This window comes from Lynx canadensis, chromosome B2 (assembly GCF_007474595.2).
Source record: "Lynx canadensis isolate LIC74 chromosome B2, mLynCan4.pri.v2, whole genome shotgun sequence".
Lineage (NCBI taxonomy): Eukaryota > Metazoa > Chordata > Mammalia > Carnivora > Felidae > Lynx > Lynx canadensis.
Window position 1 is genome coordinate 91384989 of NC_044307.1, and position 20183 is coordinate 91405171.

The following is a 20183-nucleotide window of genomic DNA, read 5'->3' on the forward strand; positions in this document are numbered from 1 at the left end:
ACTGGTATTATTTTTTCAGACTCAGCTTTTGAAGTCGAGGCCTGCCTTAAACCCAGGTGAATCCTGAATACAAAGTACTTACAGTGTATAAGGTGATTAATCATTGTTTAAAATAAAAAAAATATTTACAATATACAAATTGTACACCAATGAGAATTAAAATAGCATAGAATATCATTTTTGGTTACTTAATTTTTTAAACATAGCAGTTCCAAGATTAGACTGCACTTAGATTTGAAGAGTAGAGGGGGAAAAAAAAAAGCATTATAATTGGAATACGAATAACTAGATAACTCAGCCCAACCTACAAGTCTAGGGGAGGATATTATATACAAGCCTATCACACAACAATAGAAAAGACAAAGGAGACTTTTAAGGAGACTAGATCCAGTCAATCTCTGGACATAAAGAAATGTGAAGTCCATGCTGATGGTTAAAAGTGAAGAAGGATAAATGTGAATGTAAAGGATACCTTAACCTGAAGTCCATGAAAAATCAACACAAAATAATAAGAGAAAGTTTTCTTCTCTACCGTATCAGCTAAGTTTCTTAGATATCCTAGTTTCCTCTTTCCCCTAAGTGTTCAGTCTGCCATAAGTTAGTGAGTAAATAAATGTTACTCACCAGAAGTAAAAGTCACCAGAAGTGTACAGTTAACTTAGTATATCCAGAAGGAGAATACTCTGTAGTTATCAAATGCCATGAAATATGAATTAATTGATATGCAAAAATATTTACTGGGAAAAATGTAACAAATAATATACAATCCACTTTCATTTTTTAAAGCTTTACATATTTGCCTAAAAAAAGATTAATATGCTAAACTTTGTAATTTTATGTATTTTTTAAACTTTCTTACAATGAGTATATTAACCTTTTGAAGGGAGAAAAAAATCCAAAGTATGAAAATTCTCAAACAAAATTAACATTTAATTCACACTGGTCTTAAAAAGTGCCACAGAGCTCCAGTTGTAAAACTGCACAATAAAACATAAAGAAAATGACCTTTAGGATACGAAATGGTCTAAAATACAGATCTAACATAACATATATCATACTATCTATAGGCATGCCTTCTAATGTTCTGGCAACCTTGATTATCCAATAACAACAAGCAATAAATATTTCTATGTAGTAATTTTAACCAAGGTTCAAATCAATGATGACTACAAGTACATTCAGTTTTCTTTTTAAAAATGATGTATGGTGGGGCGCGTGGGTGGTTTAGTTGGTTAAGCTTCCAACTTCGGCTCAGGTCGTGATCTCATGGTTTGTGAGTTTGAGCCCCACGTTGGGTTCTGTGCTGATAGCTCAGAGCCTGGAACCTGCTTCAGATTCTGTGTCTCCCTCTCTCTCTGCCCCTCCCCTGCTCACGCTCTGCCTCTGTCTCTCATAAATGAATGTTAATTTTTTTAAATTATGTATGCCTATAATGGCACAAAGTTCTACAAAAGTATGATTTCATACATTCATTTTGATATACAAAAATAATTTTTACAGACATGTGCAAACTATAAATTCAAAGGATACTATTTAGATCATAAAAATTCCAGCAAGCATAGCTCTCTACAATTCCTAAAATTAACCAGCTGCATATTCCATTTTAGGTTTACAGAAACTTCATGCTTCTGTTGCAGTGTTTCTGAAACAAAAGCCTTTTTGAAAATAACTGCCTGTAATATTGACTAAAATAACTGCTCCCAAACAAAAGAAAACTTGCTCTCAAATCAAGAACTACTTGAAAGTAACAAATTGTCATAACCTACCAAGCTCTCAGGTCTCATAAGCCTAAATTTCTCAGACATCACACCATACCAAACTATGGAGAAAAATTTGGTATTGTTCAAGAAAGTGAAAGTATTCAGATTAACATAAAATGTTTTTATTCAGCAAATTGTTTCAAAGCAGAGATTTTTTTAAAAAGCTTAGAGGTAGGGTGCCTGAGTGGCTCAGTCAGTTAAGCTTCTTACTCAGACCCAGCTCAGGATGTCATGGTTCATGAGTCTGACTGAGTTTGAGTTTGAGTTTGAGTTTGAGCATGCGTCGGGCTCTGTACTGACCACTCACAGCCTGGAGCCTGTTTCAGATTCTGTGTCTCTCTCTGCCCCTCCTCTACACATGCTCTGTCTCTCTCTCTCAAAAATAAATATTAAAAAGAAAACTTTTTAAATAAAATAAAAATATAAAAATAAAAAACTCAAAGGTAAGTGATAAGAACAAATCCACAACTTCAAAAAAATCAGAGATACAAATAAGGACATAGAATACTCACTTTCTGTGGATGCCTTGTGGAAGAAACCTGAAGATGTGTCTGAATTATGAAGTCCTTGCCCTAACAAGGCAACTCAGTTTTAGAGGAACTGACTATTCAAAAGTAAATTATGTCTGCCAAGACAATCTAGTTTTCTCAGAACTAACATATTTCTGTGTGCTAATAATCTGTAAAAAATGCAAACTGTATCATAAAACTCATGAAATATATTTATCCTAGAGTCTTCAAGAATCATTTTAGGGGCACCTGGGTGGCTCAGTCTGACTCTTGGTTTTGGCTCAGGTTCCTGAGTTCGAGTCCCACATCACGCTCTGTGCTGACAGCTGCAGAGCCTGCCTGGGATTCTCTGTCTCCCTCTCTCTGTCCCTCCCCTAATTGCTGTCTCTCTCTCAAAATAATAAACACTAAAAAAAATCATTTTAATGTTTATAAAATAGGAATCTCACTAACTAACCAGATCTTTGTCTCTACAATTTCACACTTTGTACCAAATAAAGTTTAACGAAACTTTTTCAACTGCTTTGTGTCATAGCTAACAATATAATGGCATTATTGAGTGCCCAATAATATATACTTCACCATTCTTATATAAAACATTTGATCCTCAACACAGGAAAGCAACCAAGAAGTGCCAGCACATTGGAGTTAAAATCTGTAGTGTTCTACTAAACCCGAGGGCCAACTCAAGTGTACAGATTCCAATGGCTGATTTACCCAACAAAAATACTCCAACATTGTAATTTCCAAGTCATGGTATCCTCTCCTTTTCTAAGAATGGACGCCTTGGGCTAGGGCTGCTTCACCTGAGAGGAGTTAACTATTATAATAAACTGTGCATAATATTTATTTATATAATATTTCTGTTTATATACTATTTGTGTTTATCTGAATCCCCAATCCAATTTCCCATGGACAGGGTCCATTGCTTTCATCAGATAGCTTCTGATCTAAACATGTCTGAGAACACATTCCCTCCTGCTCATGTTAAGAACACATGTCTTAGACCATTCCCTCCTGCTCACCTCTTATATAAATCCAGGTTTACCACATTAAATCTGCCTCAACATTGTTACATCCAATCACTCATTCATATGACCAATAAAAATACTACTGACCTCAGTTTTTCATTTAAATTACATAAAATGGGGCGCCTGGGTGGCTCAGTTGGTTGAGCAACTGACTTTGGCTCAGGTCATGATCTCACAGCTTGTGAGTTCGAGCCCTGCATTGCGCTCTGTGCTGACACCTCAGAGCCTGGAGCCTGCTTCAGATTCTGTGCCTCTCTCTCTCTCTCTCTCTCTCTGCCCCTCCCCCACTCGTGCTCTGTCTCTCTCATTCTCAAAAATAAACATTAAAAATAAATAAATAAATTACATAAAATGAAACAAAGCAGAATTTTATTAAAAATTGTAATAAGATATGTTTAAAAAGTAAAAACCAGCTTTCATAGTAAAATGGACCTGTTTTATTACTATATTGTTTAGCATTAATTTAATTACAGAAAATAAAAGTTAAATGCCTCTAATCATAAGTTTGCTTCAAATCTTAGGATGTACCACAATTATTTTCTATTTTATCCTATGAGAGTTCTTTACCAAGGGTCCTAAATTTCTGACAAATAGGGGACAAAGTGAAGGCGACATATTAGAAAAGGAACCAGAGACCCCTTACCAATGCTTTCAAAACTAACCAGAGGCAGTGTTGTATTTCTAGCCTCCCAATTTGTTAATTTGAATGCAATTTCCCATTTATGGAAAGTATTTATACTTTCTAATTCAGGTCAGTAATTGTGTCTCTGATTCCTAGATCAACAAGGAAGGAAGGAAGGAAGGAAGGAAGGAAGGAAGGAAGGAAGGAAGGAAGGAAGGAAGGAAGGGGAAAAGACTCTGAAAGAGAAGCATTTATAAATTTTTCAGGGCAAACCTGACCTGATGTGTAAATTTACATGTTGTGTAAATACTGAAGAGTTTTGCCGTAAAAACACTAATGTGTTTGATTTTAAAGTGCTGCCTGTGACCCCACTGAGAACATTTTCCCATTATTAAGATCACACTGGATGGTGTGGGCTTACATGGCTACTTTCATAGTCCCACACATAACACAAAAAAAGCAGTGAGAACCCCAGCAAATACTGAAGTCATCAATACTGAACACTTGAACATGGAGACATACAGCATATTTGTAATTCCTTAAAAGAGAAGGAAACACAGAACATCTCTCCTCTTTATATATATCCATAGATTCCTATGTGCCAGAGCTGTTTTTTAAGGTCCATAAAACCTGTATTTGCATCTACTGGACAAATGTTATTGAAGATTTGTTTCAATACATTACTGATTTTTCTCTCTTTAAGGGCCCCGGGGAAATATTTTTGCCTCTTATCTTCAAGAATTACTTCTGGACAAATGGTCACTATGATTTATAAACCTGGTCAGGACTCCCTCAACTTTGTTATATCTGCATTATTATAGCAGTATTGTTTTTGGCTTCTCTCTTTTCAACCTGGCCTGTGTTTTCCTTTACCCTTCTACCCTTCTTACTTACCTTTAGTTTATACCATCCTGCTGTTTTGTGTTTTTTTTTTTAAATGTGCTCATGTAAAAGAGATTAAATCTTTTATAGAACAAGGAGGGCAAAGTTAATGAGATTCAGGAAATCTTAATCTATAGGTACAGAGCATTTAACACATTTCACTAGATATATTACGAATTGTATAATGAAAATCCAAGTTAAGTGACATTATATTTCTAATTCCAAGAATGTTTCTGGAGTCTTTTTGGACTATTTTGCCTTTCTACTTCAGTTATGTTTACAACTCCAGCAATCTTTCCATGCTCAACATATTTAAAACCAAACCCACTATCCTTAAAGAAGTTACTTTGTCCTCTGATGCACTCAGGTACAAAACTACCTGCTGAGAAAATGTTAACTTAGTATATTACATCTGTTTAACCTCTAATCTGTCAGAATTATGCCTAGAGTATTAAATGAACCAAATTCTATTTATATGAGCAAACTAAAATTTATACCCTAAGTGACCACTATATAGAGTGTGACCAAATTATAAGACCTATGCAATAGACAATTCAATGTACTATATATAAATTCAGAATATGCTTAAGACTATAGTCCTTTTAAAATTATTACTGGCCCTTTCATAATCCAGAATACCAGTGTAAATGCAAAATTCTCAATGTGGAAAAATATAAAGTTGAGTATGAGCAAAATGACAGTAACTGATCTAATAGAAAATATATACTCATCTGGCTGTTTTTCTGCTTATTTCCCTTCTATGTAATCGGAGATACTTAAAAAATGAATGGGCCTACTTGGAGAAGAAAGTTGGGGAGCTCTCTAAAGCTTGGACCTGGGCTTTACCAATCAAGCATTTTGATCTAAGATTTTTGCTAATCTAACATCTTGAAGATTGTAGCTTAATAAACTTATACACTAATATTCATTAAGTCCCAAGTAACATGAACAAAATAAAATTGGTAATGTTTAAATTTCCTGAGTTGAAACTCAAAATTAAGATATTAACTAATATCTTAAATTTGACAAATTTTGACCAAAAATCTCCGTACTTCATTGTTAAAATACTGGACAGAAACAAAACAAAACAAAACAAAACAATAAAAAACCAAAAACAACAGTAATTCCCCCCAATAAAAAGGCTATCAGCTATCTTAAAATATTGCCATTAAAATTAAAGTGATATGTTATGGAAGAAGGTTGTATTAAATGCCATCATAAAAGGGCATGGAAAAATGGACAAATTAAAAAATACCTTCTATCTAGAGGAGAAGGTTACAGTAATAGAAGTGATCAAACAATATCTCCATATTTGTAAAAAAGAACTCTGACCATCAACATAAAAGATACTATGTTAAAAGAGATAACTGTTTTTGAGACCTTGTTTTGGCACAGAGCAATACTGTATAGAAAAATATAATCTATAGGCCTAATGTTACATGTCAAACATAAAAGCACTTTGCACATAATGTATAGTTTCAAAATATTTGATATTAACTACTAATCTGTACATGGTTTGATATAGCAATTTCTTAGTACTCCGGGACAAACTGAAGAGCTTACAATTAGTTTTAGACCATGATTAAATTCTGAATATTCAACTATTCAGTACAAACGTACAAATATTCACACTTTTTATATTTATTGTATTTGAGTGATTTGTTTTAAGAAAACAAATACTTTCCAAGCCATTACTAACAATTTTATTGAATAAATTTTATCAAATAGATATGTCAATATTACAATATTTGAAAGGTGTAATCATCCATAAAATATTTTAAGAGATTTTTAACTGCTGAAAAGAAAGTTTGGTTTAAAATAAATGTACTTTTATGGGGCACCTGGGTGGCTCAGTTGATTAAGCATTCAACTTTGGCTCAGGTCATGATCTCGCAGTTTGTGGGTTCAAGCCTCATGTCGGGCTCTGTGCTGACAGCTCAGAGCCTGGAGCCTGCTTCAGATTCTGTGTCTCCCTCTATCTCTGCCCCTCCCCTGCTCTCAGTCTGCCTCTCTGTCGCTCAAAAATAAATAAACATTAAAAATTTTTTTTAAAGAAATGTACTTTTACATATTTGGTTTTGGTCTGAACCAAATACTTTAGACCATAGAACATTTATCTGGTGTTAATTTCTTAGCATCATTAAAAGTAAGATTAATTCTTTTCACTGGAATGTGGCTTCACTAATTCAGTGAACATATTCCAGGGCAGTATTTCTCAAAGCAAGTTCTTTTTATTTAAAAAAAAATTTTTTAAGTTTATTTATTTTTGAGAGAGAGAGACAGAGACAGAGAGAGACAGAGAGAGAGAGACAGAGCATCAGTGGGGGCGGAACAGAGAGAGGAAGAGACACAGAATCTGAAGCAGGCTCCAGACTCTGAACTGTCAGCACAGAGCCCAACATGGGGCTCGAACTCAAGAACTGCAAGATCATGACCTGAGCCGAAGTCGGATGCTTAACTGACTGAGCCACCCAGATGCCCCTCAAAGCAAGTTCTAATAATAACTGTTCTGTGAAAGAAGCGATCTATGTTCAAATAAGTTTGGAAAATGCTCAAAGTTAAATAAGTTTACTAGAAAACATCTTAGTTCTCATCACACTAATTATACTATGGATAATGAGTCACGCCCAGAGATCCAGACTATAAAACTCTTTCATTCACTCAGCAGAACCCAAAATACTGCTCTATCACCCATACAATGAGACAGTCTGGTGTTGAGTATTATAAATTTCAAATTATTTCTATCATTTTCATTTTGTTCTCCAAGTAAGAATAATAAAACAAAAAAAATCCCCAAATCACAACATTAAATAAGTCTTCAGTTTTAGGTTTAACATAAAACCTTTATACTAACTACTGGACATCAATAAAGCATGCAGTAAAATTTACCTTAGTCACATACAAAACTTCAGGGTGGCTCTCCTCACAACTGATGTCCATTCCCAGGTACTGAACACCTTCATGATACCTTTTACACACAGTGGCAACACATATGGAGCTCTTCTTTTTCATCTTTGACACAGACTAATCAGACTCATTTTAAATCAACCAGGACAAACCAATAACCCTATCCCTTCCAAACTGTTAATGAGGCAGAACAAATTAGCCCTCTAAAAAATGTAGGATTAAGATACTTTTAGAAATACAAGTTCATGATTCAGCAAATACCTACTCAATCCTGGCTTCTCATGTACTGCAAATGTGCCTCCTAAAACATCAGCCCTGTAACAACACAACTGTAGAAATCTTTTGCAAAACATTTTACATTTTCTACATACAAGCACTAGGTCTAGAGATAATTATATAAAATAGTCTGCTTAATTCAATCAGAGGAGTTGAATTTATTTTCATTATAAGTAGAACACAGGAGTTTCTTACATGTGATGGAGAAGTTTGTAAAGGTAAGTATATATTGAGAAATATATAAAAACAAAATGATATTTGAAAAGCGTGACCAAACTATGTAAGAGTCAAAAAAAACTTTCTACTACACATTTCACAATATCACAATTCAAATTTACTCTGAAAAGACTTCTAAATTTTACAGAAGTAACAAAGAAACTCTTTTTCTATGAAAAAAATCACACTTTGTGAATTATATATCTACATGGAAAAGAATACAAAACAAAATACTTTAGACATCATACTTATAGACATCATACTTATAGACATCATAAGAGATTTGAGATTCATATTTAAAGATCCTTTTTTATTTTTTTATTTGAGTAAGACATAAAAGCGAGGTCTGGAACTGCTATCAATCAAAGAACCACTAGTACTTTAAAACTTGCTTCCTTTAAATGGATGTTTATTTTCAATTAGCCAAACTTTTATTATGGTAAATTTTGCTTCCAAATAATAACAAAACCCTTTTTTTTTTACCATAAATATAAGACATAGGCTGAATAATTTCTGTACTTCTGAACTTTATACTACTTTCATATTTCTGTTTGTGGATTTTCTTCTCCTGACAGATAACATATATGGTTCTCTGTTTTCAACTTTTAATTTAATAATTCAGAAAAAGATTTGGACATTCCAGACCTTCAAAACAAAAATAAACTTTCTTAACAATCCCTCACGTATACTTCAATAATTATTCTGTGATATTTTTAATTGTCTGTTGTCCATTAACAAGAGAATAGTGTATTTTGTAACTCCCACTCAAGAAAACAGAATAAGCTGATGTAAACTCTCCTCACCAGGTCAGAAATATAAAATACAAGATGAAATGTTTCAAACAATGAAAGCACAAGCATACACACACACACACACACACACACACACACACACACACAGTAAGATAGAGAATCTAAAGATAAAAACATCGGCCTCTAAGGCTGGGCTACTTTCAAAGTTACTGAGACAGTGCCACTGTAATCTGCAGATTGTATCACCATCTATATAAAAAACCAATGATATTTATAGATAAGTTATCAGTATTAATAAGAGCCATTTAGCAGCATTGTGGGATACAATGTAAATACACAAAAATCAACATTCTTAACTCCAGTGATAATCATCACATAATAGAAATTTTTAAAGATAGCAACTAATAATACAAGATCTTAAATGAGTCAATGAAAAGATATATAAAACCTATAATGAAAATTATAAAACATTTCTGAAGGGCAAAAATAGACCTAAAATTTGGAAAATACATAATGGTAATGGATGCAGAGAGAACATGATAAAAGGCTCGATTTTCCCCCCAAAGTATTCTATAAATTCAATGCAAATCTAATCAAAATCCCAGCAGATCCTTTAATGAAATGAAAGAGTGTGATTTCAAAATGAAAATACTCAAGTAAAGGTCCAAGAACAGCTAAGATTATTCTGGAAAATGAGAATAAAGTAAGGAAGTGGGATTTGCTTTACACTCAACAGTTATTCTAAAATAATAGTAATTAAATGTTTTTTAATGTTTATTTATTTTTGAGAAAGAGAGAGAAAGACAGAGTGTGAGCAAGGGAGGGGCAGAGAGAGAAGGAGACAGAGAATCTGAAGCAGGCTCCAGGTTCCGAACTGTCAACACAGAGACAGACACAGAGCTTGAACCGTGAGATCATGACCTGAGCTGAAGTCGGACACTTAACTGATTGAGCCACTCAGGCATCCTTATAATAGTAATTAAAACACTGTGGTCCTGAGGCCAGGCCAGACATATACATCAATGTAACAATAGGAAGCTTAGTAGAGCTAGAAGAAAACAGTAGAATTTAGAATATCATGAAGGTGACATTTCATATTCATCAAGAAAAAGAGAAAAATATGATGACTTTTCTTAGATAAAACAATAAAATTAGAACCCTGCCCTCATCAAAATAGCAATAAAAATTCAGGGAGATTCAAGACTTAAGTATAAAAAAAACAAAACTTTAAATCTAACAGAAGAAAAATGGTAGGAAGAATAAAGTAGTATTTCCTAGAAAATACAACTAATGAAAAAGGCACAAACCACAGATGAAGTTGATAAATTTGAATGCATTATAATTTAAGTCTATATGGCTAAGAAGACGGAGGAGACACATTTCATCTTATTATTAGTAAAAATTCCAAACAAAATATATAAAATAGACATCAGAAGACTCTAACAGTCAAAGAGGGACTTTATAGGGACTTCAGAATTCAAGGAATGACTTAGCAGTGAGTTCCTTAGGGTTTCTTTCTTTGATTCCAATACATCCTAGCTTGGTGTGGAAGAAGGTCACAACTCAGAAAGCTTAAGAATGCAGAACTCACCCTCAAACAAAACAAAGCAAAACAGTCAAAATACTAGAGGTTTTTCTAGCCAATGTACTGAAGGGAGAAACACTGACAAACTAACACTTTTTGACAATACCAGTCAAACACCATTAAGGAAAAATGTGGTCCTCCCCAACCTCACCGTATGCTGATGAGACTGGCACTGAGGGGGTGGGGACATGTGTGAAAAGAGTCCTGGGTATCATTTGAGCAGTAACAGGTAATAAGATTTAAACAGAAACCAGTCTCATAATACCCAAAAGGCCAAGCATACAACTGAAAACAAACAATAACCAGGAAAATCTCAACCCAAATGAGAAAAGACATGAAACAGATGCCAAGACTGAGATTACCAACATGTTGGAATTATCTGATAAGATTTTAAAGCAACTATCATAAAAATCTTTCCATGAGCAGTTTCAAACACACTTGAAATAAATTTAAAAAAAAGTCTCAGCAAAGAAAAACTAAATAGGAAGTTTAGAAATGAAAACTGACAACACCCTAAATTAAAAGTCACTGGAAGCAAGCATGTAGTCAATAGATGAAAGAATCCATGAACTCAAAGATGGATCAAAAGAATTTATCAAATCTGAGCAACAGAGAGAAAATAGATTGAAAAAAAAAAAAAAAAAAAGAACAGATCTCAGGGTCCTGTGGGACTATAACAAAAGATCTAACATTCTTGCCCATGGAGTCCCAGGATAGGAGAAAGAACAAGGGACTCAAGAAATACAAGTTCAAAGTTTCCCAAATGTGACAAACCTGCAGACTCAAGAAGGTAAAGAAACACTAAACAGAATAAACCCCAAACATCTACAACTAGACATGGCATAATCAAATTTCTGGAAACTAGAGACAAAGACAGAATATTAAAAGACTGAGAGAAACATTTTACCTATAGAGGAAGATCAATTTGAATAACAGTGGATATTTCTTCAGAAACCATGGAGACCAGAAAAAAGTGGGGCATTTTTCAAGTGTGAAAGGAAAGAACTGACAACCTACAAGTTTATATCCAGAAAAAATATCCTTCAAGAATGGAGATGAAATAAAGACACCCTCAGATTTTATACAGAAGGCAGCAATAAATTAAACATGTAACACACAAATATCCAGATAAAATGGAAACCTAGCATATGTAATTTCAAACCCATTTTTTCAACTCCCCTTTATTCCCACCCTCTACTCCTACGTATATACATATTCTCAGTAAAATAAAAACCCTCCTCAGAGAAGAATAAATCAGGGCAGTGTGCATGATATGAGCACATGCATATGCATGCACACCACACACAGCCTCCCAACCAAGGTTACCAGAGCTCTAATAACAGAATATAACAGAAATTCAGGGTTCCCTTTGCTGTTGCCTACACCTAAAAGATTTTAACAGAGTCTCTCTCCATCCCCAGCCAAAAGAGAAACAAAAACAAAACCTAAAACAGCTCATCTTGACTCCAAAAGTTGCACAGATAAACTCACCCCAGCCTAAGGATGAGCAAACAAATATAAAAGAAATAGGAGAACAATTTCAGAATTCAGGGCATATGCCTTGCTTTAATGTAGAGTTACTACCAGGACAGGAGAAATCTTTTCTGAAGTTTCTGACCAGTATTTTCACTAAGTAAGGTTCAAAGGAACACTGCATCTATGGTATTAGAGAGGGATGCAGAAAAGATAACCTGAGATGAGGAAGGACAGGGGTAAGGAAAAGTACAATTGCTCAATGGAACTATTAAAAACAACAGTGAACACTGTGCAACAGTAACTCTTCACAAATGATCCAGTTAGGGGGAGAAATCTGAAAGTAATCAAAATGAAGAACAATAGAAAATAAGGTTGGGAAAGAAAAATGGGGTTTTCACTGATGACAAATTTACTGAGTTCTTTAAAGTTGTGCAAAGTGGCTTTTCAGTTGAAGACCATCTGGTCTTCAACAACGTATTTGTTGTCTACGTAGGCTGTTTCTCATGACAATAAATCTTAGAATTATACAATCCTGTCTTGTAGAAAGAAATTTTACATTCAAACCTCAATAAAATCATAACTGCTAGTAGACCTGACAGTCCCTAGTGAACCACAAAAGAAATCACATCTCGTATTATACTTAATTTATACAAGATTCTTAACAAGCTAGGTAGTTGGATTTAATTCAATAAGCAATAAAGAACCAATGAAAGTTTATGAACAAGGGAATAATATGTTAGAATAGTATGACAAAGAATTTACAAATGAGACTAATTTGCTTTCCCATATTGTAAAAATAAAGACCAACAATACTGAAAATATTTTTTAAATGACAGGGGAATTTCAAGATTATATTTAATTATATTAATTATTGGGAAACTTATTTACCAAAAAAAAAAAAAAAAACTAGAAGGGGAATCATTAAAAGCTATGAAAAATGACAAAAGTGAAAAGGTGGGAAAGCAAAAAATTAAAACTTCAAAATTAAAAATTGAGTATGTCTGTACCCCTACATGCCCTGCAATATTCCCGCTTTGCTTTCTCTGCAGCCCAATCTCAAAGGCACTGATAACAGCACTGTCTACTGATCTTTGAGAATCTGTGAGAATACATAGTAGGACAAGGTAAAGAGGTTAGTATACTAACCTTTAGGGTTAGAGTAAAGAAACTATACAGTTTCAGATCTACAAAATTAGCATCACTAATAGTAGGGCTATATTTATCATGGAGGAAAATAAAGAACAAACACAAGTGATTCAATTTATAGACTATTACTGAGGGCAAGCACATGGTCCCTGCCCTTACAGAATTAACAAATACTGACCAAAGACACAAAGCAGGTCTAGGGAAGTTCAGAAATAAGCAAATGGGGGGGGGGGGTGTCATAAATCTTTTGAAACTATAATATATAAATCTAAGTAGATTTGAATTTTACTTTATCTGTAAAGTGGAGACACTAGTCAATAAGGTTCTTGTAATGACTAACCAAGGATACACATATATACTTAGCATAGTGACTGACTCATAATTTGAAGGCAAATGTTAATTCCCTTGTCTTTCCATAAGTGTTCTTTCATTGGCATTAGTAACACAGGTAGATACAGTGCAAGAGCAATTGCAATTTTGAGAGTGGGCCAGATTTCTAAGATCACACCAGATCCAAAAGTATCGATTTTATGGAATAGATCTTATTTTATGAATATAAATGAATGGTGATATAGGATTCAGACAAGAGAAAGTACTCATGGGGTTTGAACTGGGCTTTGAAGAATGGGTAAGATTTGGATAACTGTCAATGAATAAAAAAAGACATTATGAAAAAGAGAAAATGCATGAGGAAATAGAATTGTTTACTTGAGAAAATGTTACTTGAGCAATGCTCTTTAGAAAAAGCAAAAATGGTCTGGTTAGAGTGTATATAGGAAAGCAGTTGGGACGTAAGGTTGAAAAGCAGGCTGGATGTAGATTATGAAGAGAATCCACTATCTTATGTAAGTAGTAGTTCTCAAAATGATTTGGCTTTGGAACCTCTTTGCACTCTTAAAATTACTGAGGGCCCAAAGAGCTTTTGTATTTGTGGGCTTTCTTTCTTTCTTTCTTTCTGTCTTTCTGTCTTTCTGTCTTTCTGTCTTTCTTTCTATCTCAATTTCTTATACTAGAAAGTGCTGGATGGGTGTTCAGTGAGGGGAGGTACTAAATGGGTTATGGACATTAAGGACAGCACTTGTTGGGATGAGCAGTGGGTATAATATCTAAGTGATATATCACTAAATTCTACTCCTGAAACTATTACTACGCTATATGTTAACTAGCTTGGATTTAAATAAAATTTTAAAAATTTTTAAAAATTTAAAAAAAGAATAGAAAGCATTCATTCCATAAGCCATCAATGATGACAACATCACACCTTATGCAGACTCTGGAAAACTCCACGATATATGTGTGAGAGAAGGAGAGTGAAAGAAAATAATATCATCATGTTATTCTAAAATAGGTTTTAACTTTGCCAACCCCGGAAAGAATCCTAGGAGATATAACATCCCTGTACCGCATTTTGAGAGTTCCTGCTGTAGTGTAATGAGAATGACCAAATCAATGCAGAGTTTAAAACCAAAAAAAAAAAAAAAAAAAAAAAAAGGCTGTTAATGATGTGCAGAAAGACCAAAGCAGAATTACACAGAGGAAGAGCCGTGGTTTTGGCACAACAGTGACTTAAGATTGCCAAAGCTGAACTTACCATTTGCAGAAAATTTTTTAAGGCTAGACTTGCAAGCAATAAAAGAGGAATAAACTGACTTGCTTTCTTCCCTAAAATTGTATCCATTGGGATACAAAACTCATTTCTTTAGGTAAGACATACACATCATATGTATGATCTCAGATACTCTAGAATGGTTCAAATTTCAGAAAATTTTAATGGAGGCAATTTTTTAAAAGTCAAATTTTGAGTTAATCTATATGCCTTACAAGACATTATGAAAGTAAAAATCACATACTAAAAAAATCAGTCTATGTGTCCTGATGTGTAGTTTTGAGATATGATCTCTGTAATTGTATGTTCAGGTAACTCTGGGAGCTAACTTGGAATGTATCATATGTAACACACCTTCTATAAATACATGAGCATACTTTCAGAATCAAATGTGTCCATAAGTTTGAAGTCTGCACTGTGTTATACAAATCTGTCAACTTCTTTCCATTATATACACTTAAAAATTTAAGCATGATTTAGTTATGTTAAAAGAACCAAAATTTGTTCAAGTGACTACAGTTGACCCCTGAATGACATGGGTTTGAGCTGTGCAAGTCCCCTTATATGCAGATTTCTTTTGATAAATATAATATAGTACTATAAATGTATTTTCTCTTCCTTACAATTTTCTTAATAACATTATGTCTCCTCTAGCTTACTTTATTGTAAGAATAGACAGTATATAATACATATAACATATAAACATATGTGTTAGTAGACTGTTTATGTTATTGGAAAGGCTTCTGGTCAACAATAGTTAAGTTTCTGGAAAGTCAAAACCTATACATGGATTTTTAACTATGGTGGGGGGGGGATAAGCACCTCTAAACCCCCACATTGTCCAAGGGTCAACTGTATATGTAAAAATATAATTGTTACTCCTGTTTTCAGGTAACAGTTCTCTAGATTCTTTAACAAAATAAAATTTAAAATGTTTCAAGGAGGGGCGCCTGGGTGGCTCAGTCAGTTAAGTATACGACTTCTGCTCAGGTCATGATCTCACCACTTGTGAGTTCAAGCCCTGCTTTTAACATAACTAAATCATGCTCCCAGAGTTGAGTTCTGTGCTAACAGCTCAGAGCCTGGAACCTGCTTCGGATTGTGTCTCCCTCTCTCTCTGCCCCTCCCGTGCTTATGCTCTCTCTCTCTCTCAAAAATAAAGTTAAAAAAAAAAAAATTTTTTTTTTTTAATGTTTCAAGGAAAAGGCGGGGTGGTATCTCAACACTCAAATTTCATAGAAAATGTTAGAAATTTACAGAAAAATCCTTTAATTAAAACCTCATTTTAAGGGGGTGCCTGGGTGGCTCAGTCAGTCCAACTTCAGCCTAGCTAATCATCTCGCTGTTCCCAAGTTCGAGCCCCGTGTGGGACTCTGTGCTGACAGCTCAGAGCTGGCAGCCTGTTTCAGATTCTGTGTCTCCCTCTCTCTCTATTCCCCTTCCCCACTTGAGCACTCTCCCTCTCTCTTTCTCTCTCTCTCTCAAAAATAAACATTAAAAAATTTTTTAAAATAAAAATAAAAATGCATTTTAAGAAATTATTAGAATGTCTCCACTCATGTGATGATTAAAATAATGAAAATAAAAGGCATTTTGCATATAATATGTTGAATATATTTTTGAGAAAAATTCATTTGGAATAACAAGATTCTAAAAAAATGTTATGAGGAAAAAATGTATGGGTTTTGGATAAATTGTTTTTTTTTAATGTTTACTTTTGAGAGAGAGAGAGGGAGAGACAGAGACAGAGACAGTATAAGTGGGAGAGGGTCAGAGAGAGAATCACAGAATCCAAAGCAGGCTCCAGGCTCTGAGCTGTCAGCACAGAGCCCCACGCAGGGCTCCAACTCACAGACCAAGAGATCGTGACCTGAGCCAAAGTTGATGCTCAACCGACTAAGCCTTGTGGTGCCACGTGTCCCTTGGATAAACTTTTAAAAGAACAGTTAGATTTTTAAAATATGCTTCCCACCTTCACTGCTAGGAGAAGACAATTAGTATGTTTGAAATACTAATAAACTCAATAATAAAAATATTAGGAAATTGAAATTACCAATAATGGCAGATGAACAAACAAGTGGCAGGAATTTCTGCAGATAATCATAAAATACTGTATACAATTAAAAAAAAACTGTTTAAGACACAGGGCAGAATCAGAAAGTGGTAAACAACAGAGAAATGTAATATCAATTGAAAGGGATTAAGAATTACCAGTTTGCAAATTACTGACCCAAGAGTATGATCACAGACCCACTGCTACAGCTGCAAAAAAAGGAGGTGGGAAAACCACAGCCTCACTGGCTGAAGGTGCCAGATATCAGAGTTCAGAGGTGGGATTCAGAGTTGAGAGAGCAGCTTGAAAATCAGTGTGAAAAGCCCAATAACATGGGAACCTTCCAAATGCCAGAATAAAAGCTAGTAATACTTTTATGGGAGAAAACCCAGGAGTCCATGTAAAAAAGCAGGCCAACACCAGAACAAAACCTACTCTAAAAAGACATAACTACCCAGAACAAAATCTGTAAGTTTGATGCTTTTCCTACATGAGTGAATTTCCCAACCATGCACAGCTCTAGTGGCTGAAAGCAATAACTAGAGTAGCTTAAAGTGTCCGTTGATAGAGTTCAGGACATGCTGATCCAAAGAATCACTAGAGAAAAGAACACTATCGTTAATAAAAGAGACTCATATCCCTTCAAGGCAATGGGATAAAACGTACGTCAAAAATTACCATATTGATTTTAGCCAGAGTAATTAATGAAGACCCCACATATTAGTCTGGTCTTTAAAACCTAACCATGTATCACAGTTATGCAATATAAGCTAAAACTTACAATGACAGAATAATAAAATTATTCGTTTGTTTACTATTCAGCTGTTACCACTGACAAAATATTTAAAAATAATATATTTTTTATAATAAAAACACATAATTCTTTTACATTATTTTAGGATTAGAATTTACCCAACAAAAGACCTAAATTAACTGTCGTAGAAGTACACTATACATTTTAAAATTAATTCTGAAGCTGAAAATGTGAAAGAAAAGAAAGGTCAAGCTCCTAAGGTCCCATTACCTGAACTCATAAATATGTGATCAAAATTCAAATAATGTGTGCTTTACTGTCGACCATTTTCAGCAGTTAAAAATCTATTCATGTTAACAAAATAAGTAAATCTGAGATTGTAGTATAATGTAAAAGGGCAAAGAAAAAGTTTTATAGATACTAAATATAAAAACTATGTTGTAGCTCCACTGACTTTTTCCTTCTGCTACCTCTTTTTGAAACACAAAACCATTTGTTAGAGATTTTTTAAAAACTGTGACAGATGCTAAACATTAATACACTCCCTTCTATTATTTCATAAAATAAAAAGAATATTAAAAATAATGAGTGCTAAATCCTGATTACTGCCTTTTATCTACTACAACTGAAATATGTGTCTGATCTTCACTAATAAATCTTTAAAGTCTAAAAGTATTTTTTTCTTGGCTGTTTTAATAATGCTGTAATGAACACAGGATCTTTGAGATCCTAATTTCATTTCTGTTGGATATACACTCAGAAGCAGAATTGTTGGATCATAAGGTAGTTCTACCTTCAATTTTATGAAGATCCTCCATGCTGTTTTCCAGGGCTGCACCAATTTACATTCCAACCAACAGTGCACATAAGTTCCCTTTTCTCCATATACTTGTTGGCACTTCTTATCTTGCCTTTTTGATAGTAGGCATTCTAACAAGTGTGAGATGATATCTCAGTTTTGATTTGCATTTCCTTGATGATTGGTGATGCTGAGCATCTCTGCATATACCTAATGTCCATCTGCATGTATCCTTTCGAAAGATGTCTATCTGCTTCCTCTAACCACTTTTGTTTGTTTTTTCTAGTTTCACTGAGAAATAATTAACATATATCACTGTATGAGTTTAAGGTATATAGCATGATGATTTGACCTACATATACTGTGAAATGATTATTATGGTAGGTTTAGTTAACATCCATCATACAATTAAAAAGTTACCAATAAAATGAAAACGAAATAAAAAGAAAAAAAAATTCTCCTTATGATGAGAACTCTTAGGATATCCTCTCTTTAAGAACTTTGGCTGTATAACATGTAGCAGGGTTAGCTATAGTCATCACGTTTTACATTGTGTCCCTAGTACTTATCTCATAACTGGAAGTTTATACCTTTTGACCACCTTTCTCCAATCCCCATCCCCCAACCCCTGACTTTAAATTCTAATAGTATTAATTACATATCAGGTATAATGTTTAAAAAATACATATTTAACAACCAGTAAGGACAGTAATTTCTCCTGAGACACTGGCAAGGATGCCAGGCTAATAGGCCAGTGTATTCCCTAGTGCCCACTCCAGATCATCCTTGAGGCTGAACTATCCCATTAATATTTGGTTATCCATTATTGGATTTTTCCAGAGCATAATGAACATTACCTTAGTTGATGTTGCATCAATTAATGATAATCTTGTTATAGCTCTAATATAGTTTTTGCCTATTCAGTCATAGTATAGGATCCTTGAAAGCAGGAAGGGTATCTTCAATATCTTTGCTGTCACGCACTTCACCTAATATAGTGCTATATACAGTGTGTGATTTAGTAACTTTCTATCTGATGAAATAAAGAATGACTAAAAACTTTTATTTTTTGTTAAGCAATCCTTATACAATAGTTTAGAATACTAGTGGGGTCATTTAAGAATCTATATATTTTCCTGCTCTTAAAACTGAAGTCTGGTCTTATCCACATTCTCATTCTCTACTGTTTAAAAAAAAACATTTAGTGTTAATGGACTTAAAATTTACACCAGACGTCTAACAATAGTCAAGATACAGCAAGAATCATAGTTAGAAGGGATAAAATAGGACAGTGCACCAGCAAAAACCTCTTTTGTGGAGGTAAGATGTAATTACAGACAAAAGAAGTTCATTTCATTAGGTTTATATTTTATAGCTACTTAGGTATAGTTGTTTAACAATTTTCACTATTACCTGAAAAATAATGGTATTAAAAAAGTCTAAGTACACAACATACCTGAGTTCGTAAAATTTCATTTTTTGACAACTGCATATCCCCAGTCAATTCTTTCACAACGATGCCCAGTGGCTCTAGACGTTTGCTGAAGTAATTTGTCATTTCAGCTGCCAAGGCTTTCATTGGAGCAACATATACAATCTGTGCCAAGGAAAACACCACCTTGATAAATGAGCAAAACCTAGAAGGTCATTTGTTTCACAGCAGTCCATGTAAGTCACAATTTATTGTGAAATATAATTGTAGCCACTAGGAGTAAAAAATCTTAATAGTGATATCTGAAAAGTACTTCTCCTTCTTGGATAAGTGTGCAGCTATTTAAAGGACAATGAAATTTTTGTATATAGTCTCAT

The 20183-nt window shown here is 34.0% G+C and overlaps 1 protein-coding gene across 1 annotated transcript in view; it reads right to left on the bottom strand.

Annotated features, from left to right (window-relative positions):
• The window catches only part of ASCC3 (activating signal cointegrator 1 complex subunit 3), a 362261-nt gene that overhangs the window by 241986 nt on the left and 100092 nt on the right, over positions 1-20183 (bottom strand). The window contains 1 exon segment of the mRNA XM_030317096.1: positions 19831-19971. Within this exon segment, the coding sequence (XP_030172956.1) occupies positions 19831-19971 (141 nt within the window).